This window comes from Monodon monoceros, unplaced genomic scaffold, assembly GCF_005190385.1.
Source record: "Monodon monoceros isolate NGI ecotype Baffin Bay Population unplaced genomic scaffold, NGI_Narwhal_1 Super_Scaffold_13, whole genome shotgun sequence".
NCBI classification, from domain to species: domain Eukaryota; kingdom Metazoa; phylum Chordata; class Mammalia; order Artiodactyla; family Monodontidae; genus Monodon; species Monodon monoceros.
In genome coordinates this window covers 65,998,934-66,017,907 of record NW_021703769.1, presented here as the reverse complement: position 1 = coordinate 66,017,907, position 18,974 = coordinate 65,998,934, and the positions used below count along the sequence as shown (strand labels likewise).

At 42.3% G+C, this 18,974-nt stretch overlaps 1 protein-coding gene across 1 annotated transcript in view; it reads right to left on the bottom strand.

Annotated features, from left to right (window-relative positions):
- The window catches only part of SCNN1B (sodium channel epithelial 1 beta subunit), a 32,112-nt gene extending 26,514 nt beyond the window's left edge, over positions 1-5,598 (bottom strand). The window contains exons 1-2 of the mRNA XM_029221516.1: positions 5,282-5,598; positions 2,628-2,904 (exon numbers count right to left, since the gene is read on the bottom strand). Coding sequence (XP_029077349.1) covers positions 2,628-2,904; positions 5,282-5,595 — 591 coding nt within the window. The 5' untranslated portion in view covers positions 5,596-5,598. The remainder of the gene's footprint in view (positions 1-2,627; positions 2,905-5,281) is intronic.
- Between the last annotated feature and the right edge of the window lie 13,376 nt (positions 5,599-18,974).

Here is an 18,974-nt window from a genome sequence, read left to right as displayed (position 1 = left end):
TCCTATACACTAATGATGAAAAATCTGAAAGAGAAATTAAGGAAACACTCCTATTTACCATTGCAACAAAAAAGAATAAAATACCTAGGAATGTTTTACCTAAGGAGACAGAAGACCTGTATGCAGAAAACTATAAGACACTGATGAAAGAAATTAAAGATGTGATACAAACAGATGGAGAGATATACCATGTTCTTGGACTGGAAGAATCAACATTGCAAAAATGACTATACTACCCAAAGCAATCTACAGATTCAGTGCAATCCCTATCAAACTACCAATGGCATTTTTCACAGAACTAGAACAAAAAATTTCACGATTTGTACGGAAACACAAAAGACCCTGAATAGCCAAAGCAATCCTGAGAAAGAAAAACGGCACTGGAGGAATCGGGCTCCCTGGCTTCAGACTATACTACAAAGCTACAGTAATCAGGACAGTATGGTACTGGCACAAAAACAGAAATATAGATCAATGGAACAGGATAGAAAGCCCAGAGATAAACCCACACACATATGGTCACCTTATCTTTGATAAAGGAGGCAAGAATATACCATGGAGAAAAGACAGCCTCTTCAGTAAGTGGTGCTGGGAAAACTGGACAGCTACATGTAAAAGAATGAAATTAGAACACTCCCTAACACCATACACAAAAATAAACTCAAAATGGATTAAAGACCTAAATGTAAGGCCAGACACTATAAAACTCTTAGAGAAAAACATAGGCAGAACAGTCTATGACATACATCACAGCAAGATCCTTTTTGACCCACCTCCTAGAGAAATGGAAATAAAAATAAACAAATGGGACCTAATGAAACTTAAAAGCTTTTGCACAGCAAAGGAAACCATAAACAAGACGAAAAGACAACCCTCAGAATGGGAGAAAATGTTTGCAAATGGAGCAACTGACAAAGGATTAATCTCCAAAATATACAGGCAGCTCATGCAGCTCAATATCAAAAAACCCAAACAACCCAATCCAAATATGGGCAGAAGACCTAAATAGACATTTCTCCAAAGAAGACATACAGATTGCCAACAAACACATGAAAGGATGCTCAACATCACTAATCATTAGAGAAATGCAAGTCAAAACTACAATGAGGTATCACCTCACACCGGTCAGAATGGCCATCATCAAAAAATCTACAAACAATAAATGCTGGAGAGGGTGTGGAGAAAAGGGAACCCTCTTGCACTGTTGGTGGGAATGTTAATTGATACAGCCACTATGGAGAACAGTATGGAGGTTCCTTAAAAAACTAAAAATAGAATTACCAGACGACCCAGCAATCCCACTACTGGGCATATACCCTGAGAAAACCATAATTCAAAAAGAGTCATGTACCACAATGTTTACTGCAGCTCTATTTACAATAACCAGGACATGGAAGCAACCTAAGTGTCCATCGACAGGTGAATGGATAAAGAAGATGTGGCACATATATACAATGGAATGTTACTCAGCCGTAAAAAGAAATGAAATTGAGCTATTTGTAGTGAGGTGGATGAATCTAGAGACTGTCATACAGAGTGAAGTAAGACAGAAAGAGAAAAGCAAATACCGTATGCGAACACATATATATGGAACCCAAAAAAAAAAAAAAGCCTCTGAAGAAACTAGGGGCAGGACAGGAATAAAGATGCAGACATAGAGAATGGACTTGAGGCCACGGGGAGGGGGAAGGGTAAGCTGGGGTGAAGTGAGAGAGTGCCATGGACATATATACACTACCAAATGTAAAATAGATAGCTAATGGGAAGCAGCCACATAGCACAGGGAGATCAGCTCGGTGCTTTGTGACCACCTAGAGGGGTGGGGTAGGGAGCATGGGAGGGAGACACAAGAGGGAGGAGACATGGGGACATATGTATATGTATAGCTGATTCACTTTGTTATAAAGCAGAAACTAACACACCACTGTAAAGCAATTATAGTCCAATAAAGATGTTAAAAAAAAAAAAAGACTTAATTCCTCCTTCAGGAAGCCACCCCTTCCCCCCGGCTCAGCCCATGTGGTCTAATAAAGGCTGACCATCCTCAGCTCCAGGGTACATGACCCAGGTCTGGCCAATCATGAAAGCCTGTCCTCCAGCTCACAGTGATTGGTTTAGGGGTGAGCATGTGACCTGATGATCAGGCTCAGGACTTTCACTGAGGCAATTAGGAAAGAAGAGCTTTGTTTCTGGGAAGAGTGCTAAGCTTGTGGGATATATGTCTGGCATTGCCAGGGTCTTCCATGTGGAGAGAGCCAGCCAGAGAGCAAAGTCAACTGAGAGAAGAGATGAACCTAGGTGGAGAGAGATGGACTCCTGATGACAGCATCTGAACGCCTGGATCCAGCCACATCTCAACTTAATACACCCCTGGACTTCTCATTTTGTGAACCAAGGAATTCCCTGCTTTGCTTAAGCTAGTTTGAGCTGGGTCACTGGCATCCAACAGTGTCTTGACTAACATACCAACTATTTCTAATTTTAAAAAAGCACTGCAAACATATAAAATAGGCACTGGCTCCAGCCTGTTTTTCCCCCAGCAAGACCCAGATTATTTAAAGAAAGAAACTCCCATCAGCCTCACTACTTAGGGCCCATTGTTTGACCTGTGCCTGGGGCCCACTTACTAGTTTCATGGCTACTTTGCATCCGTGGGCACTGCAGGTCCTTCCTGGTGCTGGGGTGCTGCTTGCTGAGCCACTGTAGTTGTCCTCAAAGAGGTCAAGAACCACCGGGTGATGGGGGTTCTGCTCATTGATAAAGACCAGGGGCACGTGGTTCCAGATGGTGAGGTTCAGGGCCCTGGTGGTGTTGACATGGCTGAGCTCAGGACCCAGGATCCTCTCCAGGACTGCCTCCATCAGTTCATCCAGGTCCTTCAGCAAATGCTTGACTTTGGAGTACCTGTGTGGGAGAGAGGGCAAGTCAGGGAGGCAAGAGGCAGCTTCAAAGCAGAACGACTGTAGTCTGGGATCCCCTCCTACTGCAGTGTGGCTGCCACCACATGTGAGAAGAATGCTCCTCCACCCCAAGCACCCACCTCTCTATCTACCCACCCATGCTTCATCCATGCATCCTTCCACCCACCTGCTCACTCATTCATTCACCCAGTATTTGGTGAGCATCTACTATGTGCCAAGTACTGTGCAAGGCACAGAGGATATTATGGCAAACAAGACAGAATGGGTCTTTTTCCATATGAAATTCACAGGCTAGTGGGAAAGAATCCTAAAAGCTCACAGTTATTGATCACTTACCATGTGCCAGGTGCTAAGTGCTTCCTACATCTTTTTATTTAATCTTTGCCACAATTCTATAATCATCCCCACATATGGATAAAGAAACTCTGGGAGTTGCTGTGACTTCCTGAGCTCATCCCACTCATGAGGCCACAGAGCTGAGATTGGAACCTGGGTTTGGTGGGCTCCAGTAGGTGTGCTGTGTAGGCACGGGGCTCTGACTTCTCCCTGCCAGGAGGGATAGAGAATGTTGGGGGAGGGGCAGGTCTGTGACCCTAATTCTCCAGCAGCAATTTGGGGAACAGGAGCCAGTTTCAGGAGGGAGAAGGCAGATGGGACTGTGGGGCTGGGATCCAGGATCTCCTCTCAGCCCCTGAGGCTCCCATATTGGAAATGGTGACCAGTCAGTCTGGCAGAAATGTGTCCACACCAGCGGGTGTTCCCACCAGGCCCTGGGTGGGGGCCCCAGGCCCTGCACCCTAGTCACTCCAAAACCCAATTTATCCAAGACCTTGCCCCAGAGTGTGGTCTCCAGGGTGGTGTGTATCAGCTCTGGCTGGAGGACTTCCTGCAGGAGACAGCACTAAACCCTGGACACAGGCCCAAGTCCTGGTATGAAGATGTACATCAGCCAGAGCTGACACCAGCCTCAGATGACGACACAGCCTGTGCCCTGACCATCAGCTGCCTCTGTGCACACAGGGAGAGGAGGATTGGGTGGGTGGCGGGCTGCGGGGCAGGGGCTGCTATCACAGCCTAGATGTCCACAGCTGCTGCCGAGCTTGCTAAGTCCTGTTTTGGAATTCATGGGCTCTGGGTTTGAATTCTGGCATGCCACTTAATATCTGTGTGACTTTGGGTAGGTTAACCTCTCTGAGGCTCTGTTCTCTCATCTACAAAATAGGGGGAGGGAATTGAAATATTTACCCTCGAGGGCTTTTGGAGGATTCAATTAGGTGATGCTTATAAAGCAGGGTGTGTTATTATTATAATTATTAAGAGTTTTCTCAAGTAGCTTCAAAGACCACCCAAGCAAGGAAGAGCAGCCCTATTACTAGAAAGAAGTGACTTTCTGATAGCTGGAAATGTAATCAGGAAATATGAATTCCCTTCCAGGACCTTCTTTTGGACAAGAACGTTCCCTGAGACTCACACATGCTGGCCCTTTTGTCAAGTCCCTGAATGCACCAAGCTCTGTCTCACCCCAGGACCTTTGCATGTGCTGTGCCCTCCACTTGGGGCATTCTCTTCACTCTGCCTGGCTAACTTCTACTCATTCCTCGGGGCATTTTTCTCTGACTGACCGTCTGCCTTTCCTCAACCCAACCCTGACTAGGTTGGGTGTCCTTGGGTGTCCCCTTCCCAGGCCTTGCCATCAAGTGGTTAAACAGTGGCAGCTCTGGAGTCAGATCAGGCCTGGATTCAAACTCTACAGTTGCTCACTGTGTGTCTCTGGGCAAGTTCCCTCACTTCTCTGAACCTCCATTTCCTGACCTATGAATTGGGGCTACTATAGCAGTGCCCACCCCTAGGGTGGTTGTGTGGATTAGAATGACATGAATTACCCAAAGAACACTCAACACGCTGCCTGGTGTTTCATAAGCACTCAATGTATGGTTGCTATATATATTTTTTAATCCTCACAATTACAATGAATTCAATATTTATGGAAAAAAAAAGATTAATGTCTGTTTTCTCTGGTAGACTGTGACGAGGGCAGGCATGTTGTTTTAGTTACTGATGTATTTGCGGTTCCTAGAAAAGTTCCTGGCAATAGTAGGTGCTCAATAAATACACACTGAATCAATAAATAGGCACTGGCATGCCTGAGGCAGGGACTACCAGGCAATTTTGGAGGTTCTTTTTAAGCCTACGAGGTTTATGAATTTTGAATCTTACTTGCTACAAAGGGATGAAAACAAAGAAGGGAAGAGAAAGAGAGAAAGGGGAAAAAGGGAAAGAAGGAAGGAAAGCTGGAAGGAAGGGAAAAAAAGAAGAAATGCAGCCCTGCTGAGACCAGCCGCACTCCAAGGACCACCTACTGGAAGGGGCTGGTGTTGCAGATGGTGACGGCGGGAAAGTCCATAGCCTTGAAGCCGATGGAGAGGGAGACGCTGACCTCCCAGCTCAGGTAGGTCCTGATGAAGACACCCCATTGCCAGCAGACGAGGGAGGTGAAGAGCAGGGTGAGCACGAACCACATGGCCTTCTTCTTGGGCCCCTCGCAAATGATGCGTTTGGGGCCATGGGTGTTGGTGTTGTCACAGTACCACACCAGCAACTCCTTGTATGTGTAGCCGGGGCCCTTCTGCAGCCGGTGCAGGCACTTGAGCAGGTACTTCTTTATGTGCATCATGGCTCCTGCAGATACACCCGGGACGGCCACTTCAGATACCACAACAGCCTCCCGTCCCAGGATCTCCCAGTCATGGCCAGAGCATGGGCACTGGGGACAGGAAGGCCCTCTTTCTATCCCTCCCTCCCTTCCTTCCTTCCCTCTTGCCATTTATCATCCATCCATCCAACCAACCCCAAAGCATTTATTGAGTGCCTACTGTATGCCAGGCACTGAATTAGCCCCTCTGGACTCAATGATGAGCAAAATGGACAAGGTTTCTTCCCTCTGAGAATTTCCAGCTTAGTGGACAAGTTACTTAAACTCTTAACTCCTCAGGTTCTCCGTGTGCAAAACGGGGACAACTGTACCTAGTTTTTATAGGATTGCTGAGAGGGTGAAATTAGGTGAAACATAAAAAGTGCCAAGTACAGTGCCTGGCACAGGCTACGTGCTCAATATGTTAGCTACCATTATTACTAGCTGTGAGTGCTGAGACAGAGATCAACCAACTGGTTACAGAATGTGATAGGAAGGATTGGGACCCTGAGTACCCGGAGGCAGTAGACGGCAGTGGTTAAGAATGAGGACTCTGGAGCGAAATGTCTGGCTTTGAATCTCGGCTCTGCCACTTTCTAGCTGTGTGACTTTGAGCAATTCACTTTCTCAGTGCCTCAGTTTCCTCATCTTGTAAAATGGGGATAATAACGGTCCCCACCTCACAGGGTTGATGTGAAGACTGAAATGAATGAGAATGTGGAGAGTGTGGATTAATGCCTGGCACCTGTCAGCTACTGTTATTACAAAGGGGGGCCCCCGAAGTCTGGGAGTCCTTGGAGGAGTTGAGTTAAAGAACAGGAGTGGTGATGGGAGGGTGAGGGGACAGCAGGAGCAGAGGCCGATCGGGAGGAAGCCTGGGGACATGAACAGAGCTGGCCGCGCAGGGCCTTGTGGGCCATGTTAAGGAGTGGGGTTTCAATCCTAGGACAGCTGGAACCTGTGGAGACGTGATGCTGTCAACTCTGCGGTCTGAAAAGAGCGCCCCAGCTGCTCGGTGGAGATGGACTGGAGCGGGGTGAGGGTGGCTCCAGGAGTGCTGGGTGCTAGCTGTGGGTCAGCCAGGAATGGTTAACCTCTCTGAGACTGTTTCCCACCTGCGTGAGCAGACAGGGTTCTTGGGACGTTAACCGAGATAGCTGTCAAAGAGCCTGGCACATGATGGCTTCTCAGGAAATACCCCTTTCCTCCTTCCTTCTGCCCATATACAGAGCCAGAACCTGCTGAAGGAGCACCCCAGCCCTATCCCTGGAGCCCCAACTGGCCAAAGGCCACCTCCTTCGTGAAGCTGTCCTGACTCCCTGGCTGGAATGAGCCCTGCCCTCCTCTGAGAGCCTCTGCCTTTCTGGGGGCTCTGTGCTGGGCAGGGTGTTGCCTGCTTCCCAGCACCCTCTCCCCTTGCTTGGATGTTTCCTCGGGTGAACCCCTCCCCCAGTCTCAGTTGGTGTGAGTGGCCAGGCTACCATCCCTAGCTCTGGGGGGTGGGGGGGGGCTCACATGACCGCAGTTTGGACCATTAGACTCAATTCTGTTACTTTATGTTGGGATAACTGAGGAAGAGACCTCCTTTTTAGCTAAGACTACTAAGTTGGCGGTATTTGGCATCACAAATGGGGAGACTGCCTGAGGAGAAAGCCAACATAGAGAAAAGCAGAGCCACAAGATGGAGACAGGTTCTGACAACATCGTTTGAACACCTGGATCCAGCCATTCCTGAAGCCTTTTATTCCTGGACTCAGCAGATATGGGAACCAATAAATTTTCTTTCTTACTTATGCTGATACAAGCTGGATGTGTATCATTTGCAACCAACAGAGAAAGAAATTCTCCTCGTTCTACTCTGTGACATAGTTGCTTGTCCTGTGGCTTCTCACTCCCATGAGATCACAACCCCCCTGAAGGTAGCAGCACTGTATTCCCGACAAGCCCAGCACAGCGCCTAGAACACCACTGAATATCGAAATGAATAATGCCAGACCTTCATATCTAAACAGAGATCTTAAACTTACCCAGGCATGTTCACTCCTGACCTAACTGTCTGACACAGTAACATTCCTCACCTGCCTGGCCAAAGCATTAAGGGCTTTACTCTCTTAACACCACTACCTCTGCTCTCTGATGGAAATCAAGCTCCATGTGCCTGTCCAGGCCATCACGGCTGTAGGACAGATGTTCATAGACTAACCCAACCCCCACCTTTCCCAGAGGACCCAGTCCCTGCTCTGGGATAATAAAGTAATAATAACTACAATAATGACAACTATGAGGGCAACATTAAAGTACTAAGTGTTTACCATGATCCAGGAACTGCAATGTGCTTCGTATGTTACTTCGTTCCTATACATTTTTATCCACAACCTTAAACTTGGAAAGAATTGGGGCTTCATCTGTCTCAAGGCCCAAGAGGTGAAGAGCACATTAGGCTCCTATAAATAGTTGTGGAAGAAATAGACCAAGGGCCTCTGTGACATCTACCCTCTTCCATTCTAGTTTAACCATTCTGATTAAGTCAAGGAGAAAGTTTTACGTCCTTAACATCCACCTAACCCCCTCTAATCTCCCAGTTTAACAATGAGGCCTCAGGCTCGCTCAGAGCCCTGTCAGGCAACGGTATCTGTAACAACAACCTTCTGTTTTCACTGGGTTTCTTTTTAAGAGGGATCTTCTATTTATGGCAAGAGACACTGGCTTTTGCTTTAGGTTCATAAATACACTTAAGTTAAAAAAAAAAAAAAGACCTGAGATTGGTTCAAGATGGCGGAGTAGAAGGACGTGCTCTCACTCCCTCTGCGAGAACACTGGAATCACAGCCAACTGCTGAACAATCATCGACAGGAGGACACGGGAACTCACCAAAAAAGATACCCCACATCCAAAGACAAAGGAGAAGCCGCAATGAGACGGTAGGAGGGGCGCAATCACAATAAAATCAAATCCCATAACTGCTGGATTGGTGACTCACAAACTGGAGGACACTTATACCACGGAAGTCCACCCACTGGAGTGAAGGTTCTGAGCTGCCCAACCTGGGGGTCCGGCAATGAGAGGAGGAATTCCCAGAGAATCAGACTTTGAAGGCTAGCGGGATTTGATTGCAGGACTTCGACAAGACTGGGGGAAACAGAGACTCCACTCTTGGAGGGCATACACAAAGCAGTGTGCGCACTGGGACCCGGGAAAAGGAGCAGTGACCCCAGGGGAGACTGAACCAGACCTACATGCTAGTGTTGGAGGGTCTCCTGCAGAGGCGGGGGGTGGCTGTGGCTCACCCCAGGGACAAGGACACTGGCAGCAGAAGTTCTGAGAAGTACTCCTTGGCGTGAGCCCTCCCAGGGTCTGCCATTAGCCCCACCAAAGAGCCGGGTAGGCTCCAGTGCTGGGTCTCCTCAGGCCAAACAACCAACAGGGAGGGAACCCAGCCCCACCCATCAGCAGACAAGCGGATTAAAGTTTTACTGAGCTCTGCCCACCAGAGCAACAGCCAGCTCTACCCACCATCAGTCCCTCCCATCAGGAAACCTGCACAAGTCTCTCAGATAGCCTCATCCACCAGAGGGCAGACAGCAGAGGCAAGAAGAACTACAATCCTGCAGCCTGTGGAACAAAAACCACATTCACAGAAAGACAGACAAAATGAAAAGGCAGGACTTCCCTGGTGGCGCAGTGGTTAGGAATCCGCCTGCTAATGCAGGGGACATGGGTTTCAGTCCTGGTCCAGAAAGATCCCACATGCCGTGGAGCAGCTAAGCCCGTGCGCCAAAACTGCTTAGCCTGCACTCTAGAGCCTGCAAGCTGCAACTACTGAGTCCGCACACCTAGAGCCCGTGCTCCGCAACAAGAGAAGCCACCGCAGTGAGAAGCCCGTGCACCGCAACAAAGAGTAGCCCCCACTCGCCACAACTAGAGAAAGCCCACGCACAGCAACAAACACCCAATGCAGCCAAAAATAAATTAAAAATAATGATAATAATAAAATAAATTAAAAAGAAATGAAAAGGCAGAGGACTCTGTACCAGATGAAGGAACAAGATAAAACCCCAGAAAAACAACTAAATGAAGTGGAGATAGGCAACCCTCCAGAAAAAGAATTCAGAATAATGATAGTGAAGATGATCCAGGACCTCGGAAAAAGAAAGGAGGCAAAGATCGAGAAGATGCAAGAAATGTTTACAAAGACCTATAAGGATTAAAGAAAAAACACCTAGAAGAATTATAGAACAAACAAACAGAGATGAACAATACAATAATTGAAATGAAAAATACACTAGAAGGAATCAATAGCAGAATAACTGAGGCAGAAGAATGGATAAGTGACCTGGAAAACAGAATGGTGGAATTCACTGCTGTGGAATAGAATAAAGAAAAAAGAATGAAAAGAAATGAAGACTGACTAAGAGACCTCTGGGACAACACTAAACACAACAACATTCGCATTATAGGGGTCCCAGAAAGAGAAGAGAGAGAGAAAGGATCCGAGAAAATATTTGAAGAGATTATAGTTGAAAACTTCCCTAACATGGGAAAGGAAATAGCTACCCAAGTCCAGGAAGTGCAGAGCGTCCCAGACAGGATAAACACAAGGAGAAACACGCCGAGACACATAGTAATCAAACTGACAAAAATTAAAGACAAAGAAAAATTATAGAAAGCAACAAGGGAAAAATGACAAATAACATACAAGGGAACTCCCATAAGGTTAACAGCTGATTTCTCAGCAGAAACTCTACAAGCCAGAAGGGAGTGGCACGATATATTTAAAGTGATGAAAGGGAAGAACCTACAACCAAGATTACTCTACCCGGCAAGGATCTCATTCAGATTTGACAGACAAATCAAAAGCTTTACAGACAAGCAAAAGCTAAGAGAATTCAGTACCACCAAACCAGCTCTACAACAAATGCTAAAGGAACTTCTCTAAGTGGGAAACACAAGAGAAGGAAAGGACCTACAAAAACAAACCCAAAACAATTAAGAAAATGGTAATAGGAACATACATATCGATAATTACCTTAAACGTGAATGGATTAAATGCTCCAAACAAAGACACAGGCTCGCTAAATGGATACAAAAACAAGACCCATATATATGCTGTCTACAAGAGACCCACTTCAGACCTAGGGACACACACAGACTGAAAGTGAGGGGATGGAAAAAGATATTCCATGCAAATGGAAATCAAAAGAAAGCTGGAGTAGCAATTCTCATATCAGACAAAATAGACTTTAAAATAAAGACTATTACAAGAGACAAAGAAGGACACTACATAATGATCAAGGGATCAATCCAAGAAGAAGATATAACAATTATAAATCTATATGCACCCAACATAGGAGCACCTCAATACATAAGGCAAATGCTAACAGCTATAAAGGAGGAAATCGACAGTAACACAGTAATAGTGGGGGACTTTAACACCTCATTTACACCAATGGACAGATCATCCAGACAGAAAATTAATAAGGAAACACAAGCTTTAAATGACACAATAGACCAGATAGATTTAATTGATATTTATAGGACATTCCATCCGAAAACAGGAGATTACACTTTCTTCTCAAGTGCACACGGAACATTTTCCAGGATAGATCACATCCTGGGTCACAAATCAAGCCTCAGTAAATTTAAGAAAACTGAAATCATATCAAGCATCTTTTCTGACCACAACGCTATGAGATTAGAAATCAATTACAGGGAAAAAAACATGAAAAACACAAACACATGGAGGCTAAACAATACATTACTAAATAACCAAGAGATCACTGAAGAAATCAAAGAGGAAATAAAAAAATACCTAGAGACAAATTACAATGAAAACACAACGATCCAAAACCTATGTGATGCAGCAAAAGCAGTTCTAAGAGGGAAGTTTATAGCAATACAAGCCTACCTCCAGAAACAAGAAAAATCTCAAATAAACAATCTAACCTTATACCTAGAGGAACTAGAGAAAGAAGAACAAACAAAACCCAAAGTTAGTAGAAGGAAAGAAATCATAAAGATCAGAGCAGAAATAAATGAAATAGAATCAAAGAAAGCAATAGCAAGGATCAATAAAGCTAAAAGCTGGTTCTTTAAGAAGATAAACAAATTGATAAACCTTTAGTCAGACTCATCAAGAAAAAGAGGGAGAGGAGTCAAATCAATAAAAGTAGAAATGAAAAAGGAGAAGTTACAATGGACACAGCAGAAATACAAAGTATCATAAGAGGCTACTATAAGCAATTCTATGCCAATAAAATGGACAACCTGGAAGAAATGGACAAATTTTTAGAAAGGTATAACCTTCCAAGACTGAACCAGGAAGAAATAGGAAATATGAACAGACCAGTCACAAGCACTGAAACTGAAACTGTGATTAAAAATCTTCCAACAAACAAAAGCCCAGGACCAGATGGCTTCACAGGTGAATTCTATCAAACATTTAGAGAGAGCTAACACCCATCCTTCTCAAACTCTTCCAAAAATTGCAGAGGAAGGAATACGCCCAAACTCATCCTATGCGGCCACCATCACCCTGATACCAAAACCAGACAAAGATACTACAAAAAAAGAAAATTACAGACCAATATCACTGATGAATATAGATGCAAAAACCCTCAACAAAATACTAGCAAACAGAATCTAACAACATATTAAAAGGATCATACACCATGATCAAGTGGGATTTATCCCAGGATGCAAGGATTCTTCACTATATGCAAATCAATCAATGTGATACACCATATTAACAAAATGAGGAATAAAAACCACATGATCATCTCAACAGATGCAGAAAAAGCTTTTGACAAAATTCAACACCCATTTATGATAAAAACTCTCCAGGAAGTGGGCATAGAGGAAGCCTACCTCAACGTAACAAAGGCCATATACAACAAACGCACAGCAAACATCATTCTCAATGGTGAGAAACTGAAAGCATTTCCTCTAAGATCAGGAATAAGACAAGGATGTCCACTCTCGCCACTATTATTCAACATAGTTTTGGAAGTTTTGGCCACAGCAATCAGAGAAGAAAAAGAAATAAAAGGAATACAAATTGGAAAAGAAGAAGTAAAACTGTCACTGTTTGCAGATGACATGATACTACACATAGAGAATCCAAAGATGCCACCAGAAAACTACTAGAGCTAATCAATGAGTTTGGTAAAGTTGCAGGATACAAAATTAATGCACAGAAATCTCTTGCATTCCTATACACTATCAGTGAAAGATCAGAATGAGAAATTAAGGAAACAATCCCATTCACCATTGCAACAAAAAGAATAAAATACCTAAGAATAAACCTACCTAAGGAGGTAAAAGACCTGTACTCAGAAAACTATAAGACACTGATGAAAGAAATCAAAGATGACACAAACAGATGGAGAGATATACCATGTTCTTGGGTTGGAAGAATCAATATTGTGAAAATGACTATACTACCCAAAGCAATCTACAGATTCAATGCAATCCCTATCAAATGACCAGTGGCATTTTTTTTTTTACAGAACTAGAACAAAAAGTCTTAAATTTGTATGGAGACACAAAAGACCCCGAATAGCCAAAGCAATCTTGAGGGAAAAAAAGCGGAGCTGGAGGACTCAGACTCCTTGACTTCAGACTATACTACAAACTACAGTAATCAAGACAATATGGTACTGGCACAAAAACAGAAATATAGATCAATGGAACAGGATAGAAAGTCCAGAGATAAACCCATGCAACCTATGGTCAAGTAATCTATGACAAAGGAGGCAAGGATATACAATGGAGAAAAGACAGTCTCTTCAGTAAGTGGTGCTGGGAAAACTGGACAGCTACATGTAAAAGAATGAAATTAGAACACTCCCTAACACCATACACAAAAATAAACTCAAAATGGATTAGAGACCTAAATGTAAGACTGGACACTATAAAACTCTTAGAGGAAAACATAGAAACAACACCCTTTGACATAAGTCACAGCAAGATCTTTTTTGACTCACCTCCTAGAGTAATGGAAATAAAAACAAAAATAAACAAATGGGACCTAACGAAACTTACTTTTGCAAAGCAAAGGAAACTACAAACAAGATGAAAAGACAACCCTCAGAATGGGAGAAAATATTTGCAAACAGCTCATGCAGATCATATTAAAAAAACAAACAACCCAATCAGAAAATGGGCAGAAGACCTAAATAGACATTTCTCCAAAGAAGACATACATTTCTCCAAGAAGCACATGAAAAGCTGTGCTCAACTTACAAAGTTCAATATCATTAATTATTAGAGAAATTCAAATCAAAACTACAATGAGGTATCACCTCACACCAGTTAGAATGGGCATCTGTTGCACTGTTGGTGGGAATGTCAACTGATACAGCCACTATGGAGAACAGTATGGAGGTTCCTTAAAAAACTAAAAATCGAATTACCATATGACCCAGCAATCCCACTCCTGGGCATATACCCAGAGAAAACCATAATTCAAAAAGACACATGCATCCCAATGTTCATTGCAGCACTATTTACAATAGCCAGGTCATGGAAGCAACCTAAATGCCCACCGACAGACAAATGGATAAAGAAGATGTGGTAACATACAATGGAGTATTACTCAGCCATAAAAAGGAACGAAACTGGGTCATTTGCAGAGACATGGATGGACCTAGAGACTGTCCTACAGAGTGAAATAAGTCAGAAAGAGAAAAACAAATATTGTATATTAACGCATATATGTAGAACCTAGAAAAATGGTACAGATGAACTGGTTTGCAGAGAAGAAATAGAGACACAGATGTAGAGAACAAACGTATGGACACCAAGGGGGGAAAGTGGCAGGGGAGGTGGTGGTGGTGGTGGGATGAATTGGGAGACTGGGATTGCCATATATGCACTAATATGTATAAAATAGATACCTAATAAGAACCTGCTGTATAAAAAATAAATAAAATAAAATTCAAAGAAAAAGAAATAGGTTTAAAGAAAATTATTAATTACAAACAATAGTAATACATGCAACAAAAACTGTGACAATGGTAGGCAAATAACAGAAGTTTGCTGAGTACTGCCTTATCTCCTAACTAGTTTGGGACATTAGCCAAGTTAAAATCAGTAAGTCCTATAAACCACTCTATGTTGTTCTTGTCAGGTTTCACCACCAGGGTGATAGATGGTCTGTGTTTGGAATGTACACACAGCTTGTGTAGAAAGGTTTGAATCAGCTTACAGCTTAAACCAACCCAAATAAGCCAAGTGGAGACTGAGTCCAGGTATGGACTCAGGAAGAGAGTCATGCTTCGAGAGTCACAGATCACTATCTACAACTTGACCCTGAACTTGTGGAGAACATTCCTGGCAGTAAATGCAAAAACAATAAATGTTGTGTACAACCGTTCTGTTTTCTTATAAGAGAAAATATCTGCTCACTTTCAGAGATAAATTGTACCTGAGATTTGACTCAGTGTCCTGGGGGGAAGGATAATGGGAACCAAGTCGAGACTGAGTCCACGTATGGACTTCGAGGGGCTGCAAATGGATGACCCATGAGCTGTATCGGATTTGCAAAAGTTTTTGTTGTTGTTAGCACAGTTTGTTTTTTTCTGTGTGAAGCTGAATTTATTTCATATACTCCAAGCAAAATAGTATTTTCCAACACAATAAATACCAAAACAGATATGGCAATATATAACAAGACGTTAAAGAGATTTGGTGAAAATAAAAACCAATGCCACTTTTTTCATTAAATTTTTGTGGGTTTGAAAAAGATTTTTTTTTAACATCTTTATTGGAGTATAATTGCTTTACAATGGTGTGTTAGTTTCTGCTTTATAACAAAGTGAATCAGCTATACATATACATATATCCCCATATCTCTTCCCTCTTGCGTCTCCCTCCCACCCACCCTCCTTATCCCACCCCTCTAGGTGGTCACAAAGCACCGAGCTGATCTCTCTGTGCTATGCGGCTGCTTCCCACTAGCTATCTGTTTTACATGTGGTAGTGTATAAATGTCCATGCCACTCTCTCAATCTGTCCCAGCTTACCCTTCCCCCTCCCCGTGTCCTCAAGTCCATTCTCTAGTAGGTCTGCGTCTTTATTCCCGTCCTGCCCCTAGGTTCTTCATGACCTTTTTTTTTTTTTTTTAGATTCCATATATATGTGTTAGCATACAGTATTTGTTTTTCTCTTTCTGACTTACTTCACTCTGTATGACAGACTCTAGGTCCATCCACCTCACTACAAATAACTCAATTTTGTTTTCTTTTTATGGCTGAGTAATAGTTATCAGGTACATATGCCACATCCTCTCTATCCATTCATCTGTCGATGGACACCCACGTTGCTTCCATGTCCTGGCTATTGTAAATAGAGCTGCAATGAACACTGTAGCATAGTATTTTTAAAAATATAATTTCCTTTTGTAAGTAACAGCTTTATTGAGATAGAATTCACATACCATATAACTCATCCACTTAAAGTGTAGATTCAGTGGATTTTAGTATATTCACAGGTTGTTCATCCATCACTACAGTACATTTTAAAACATTTTCATCTCCTCCAAAAGAAACTCTGTACCCATTACCAGTCACTTCTCACTCCTTCCTCTACCCTCCCCCACCCCAGGCAATCACTAATCTATTTTCTGTCTCTATAGATTGCCTATTCTGGACATTTCATATAAATTTCACATAAATATATTATGTGGTCTTTTGTGACTGGTTTTTCACTTTGCGTAATGTTTTCAAGGTTCCTCCATGTTGTAGCATGCATCACTACTTCGTTCCTTTTTATTGCCAAATAATATTCCATATTATGGATACACCACTCTTCATTTATTCATTCATCAATTGATGGACATTTGAATTGTTTTTACTTTTTGGCTATTATGAATAATACTGCGGTGAACAATCATGTACAAGATTTTGTGTGGACATATGTTTTCCTTTCTCTTGGGTATATACCTAGGAGTGGATATACCAACTGGACCATATGGTAATTCTATGTTTAACCTTTGTAAGAACTGCCAGACTGTTTTCCAAAATGGCTGAACTATTTCACAATTCCACCAGCAGTGTATGAGGGTTCCAATTTCTCCACATTCTCTATAACACATGTTATTATCCATTAATACAGTAGATGTGAAGCGCCATCTTACTCTGGTTTTCATTAGCATTTCCTGATACCTAACGATGTTAAACATCTTTTCATGTGCTTATTGGCTATTATATCCATTATATGGCCAATATATCTTCTCTCAAGAAATATCTATTCAAATCCTTTGCTTATTTTTTAATTGGGTTATTTGGCTTTTTATTATTAAGTTGTAAGAGTTATTTATATATTCTATATACAAGTCCCTTTTCAGATATAGGGTTTGCAAAAATATTCTCCCATTCTGTGGATCATATTTTCATTTTCTTGATGGTGCCCTTTGAAACAAAAAAATGTTTAATTTTGATGGTGCTCAACTTGTCTATATTTCTTTTGTTGTTTATGATTTGGTGTCATATCTAAGAATTCATTGCCTAATTCAAGGTCATAAAGATTTATTCCTATGATTTATTCTAAGAATTTTATGGCTTTAGCTCTTACATTTAGGTCTTTGATCCAGTTTGAATTAATTTTTGTATATGGTGTGAGGTAGGGGTTCAGTTTCATTCTTTTGCATGAGGATAACCACTTGTCCCAACACCAAGACTATTCTTTCCCCTATTTAACTGTCTTGGTGCCCTTGGTGGTTTTAAAAATATATATTTAATTTAAAGAAAACCTGAATAAATGAAGAGATATAACATATTCCTGGATCAGAAGACTCAATGTGGTTAAGATGTCAATTAACCTCAAATCAATCTCTAGAGTTAATTCAATCTCAACCAAAATCCCAGCAGACAGCATGTAGAAATTGACAAGCTAATTCTAAATATTATATGGAAAAGTAAAAAAACTAAAATAGAAAAAAAAACTTTTGAAAAAGAAGAGCAAAATTGAAGGATTTATACTATCTGATATCAAGACTTACTATCAAGTATAATAATCAGAACAGTGTAATACTGGTGTGATGATGGACATATTAATCAATGGGATACGATAGAGTCCAGAAACAGACCTACAAAGGTGCCAAGGTAATTCATGCAGAAAGGATAGTTGTTTCAACGGAACATGCTGGAACAATGGATATCCATATAAGAAAAAGGAATCTCATCTCCTATCTCACACGAGATACCAAAGTTAACTTGAAATGGATCAGGGACCTAAACACAAGAGCTAAAACTGTAAAACATCCAGAAGAAAGTATAAGAGAAAAGTCTGTGCGATCCTGAGGCGGGCAAAAGACCTTTTAGATAGAACACCAAAATCATGAATAATAAAAGGAAAAAAAAAGAACTGTCCTTTATTAAAATTAAATCTTCTGCTCTTCAAAACACTGTTAAGAAAATGAAAGAGCAAGTCGCTGGGAGAAAATTCTTGTAGTAATATGACTGACAAAGAATTTGTATGCAGAATACATAAACAATCCTTGCAACTCAGTAATAAGACAAACAACCCAACGACCGCAATGAAGGGCAGAAGATTTAAAAACACACTTCATAAAAGAAGATATATGAATGGCTCAGAAGCACATGAAAAAACGCCTAACATCATTAGTCACTGGGAAAATGCAAATATAAACCACAAGGAGATACCATTTCCCACCCACTAGAAGGACTGACAGTATCTAGTGTTAGCGAAGATGTGAGGCAATCAGAACTCTCCTACATGACTGGATGGAATGCAAAATGGTGCAGTCACTTTGGAAAACAGTTTGGCAGGTTCTCATAAAGTTAAATGGGTACTTATTATATGACCTTTCAGGTCCACTCTTATTTATCCAAGAGAACTGAAAACATATTTTCACACAAAGGTGTGTACATATATACTCACAGCAACCTTATTCATTAATAATCCCAAACTGGAAACAAGCAAGTGTCCACCAACAGGTGAGTAAATAAACAAATTGTAGCATATCCATACAATGGAATACTATTCAGCAATAAAAGGAACCAACTATTGATACATACAACAACATGGATGGATATTTTTTTAAAAAGCCATCATTCTGGGGCTTCCCTGGTGGCGCAGTGGTTGAGAGTCCGCCTGCCGATGCAGGGGACACAGGTTCGTGCCCTGGTCCGGGAAGATCCCATATGCTGCAGAGCGGCTGGGCCCGTGACCCATGGCCGCTGAGCCTGCGTGTCCGGAGCCTGTGCTCCGCAACGGGAGAGGCCACAACAGTGATAGGCCCGCGTACCGCAAAAAAAAAAAAAAAAAAAAAAAAAAAGCCATTATTCTGAGTAAAAGAAGCTAGACACAAAAAAGTACATAAGATATGACTTCATTTACAT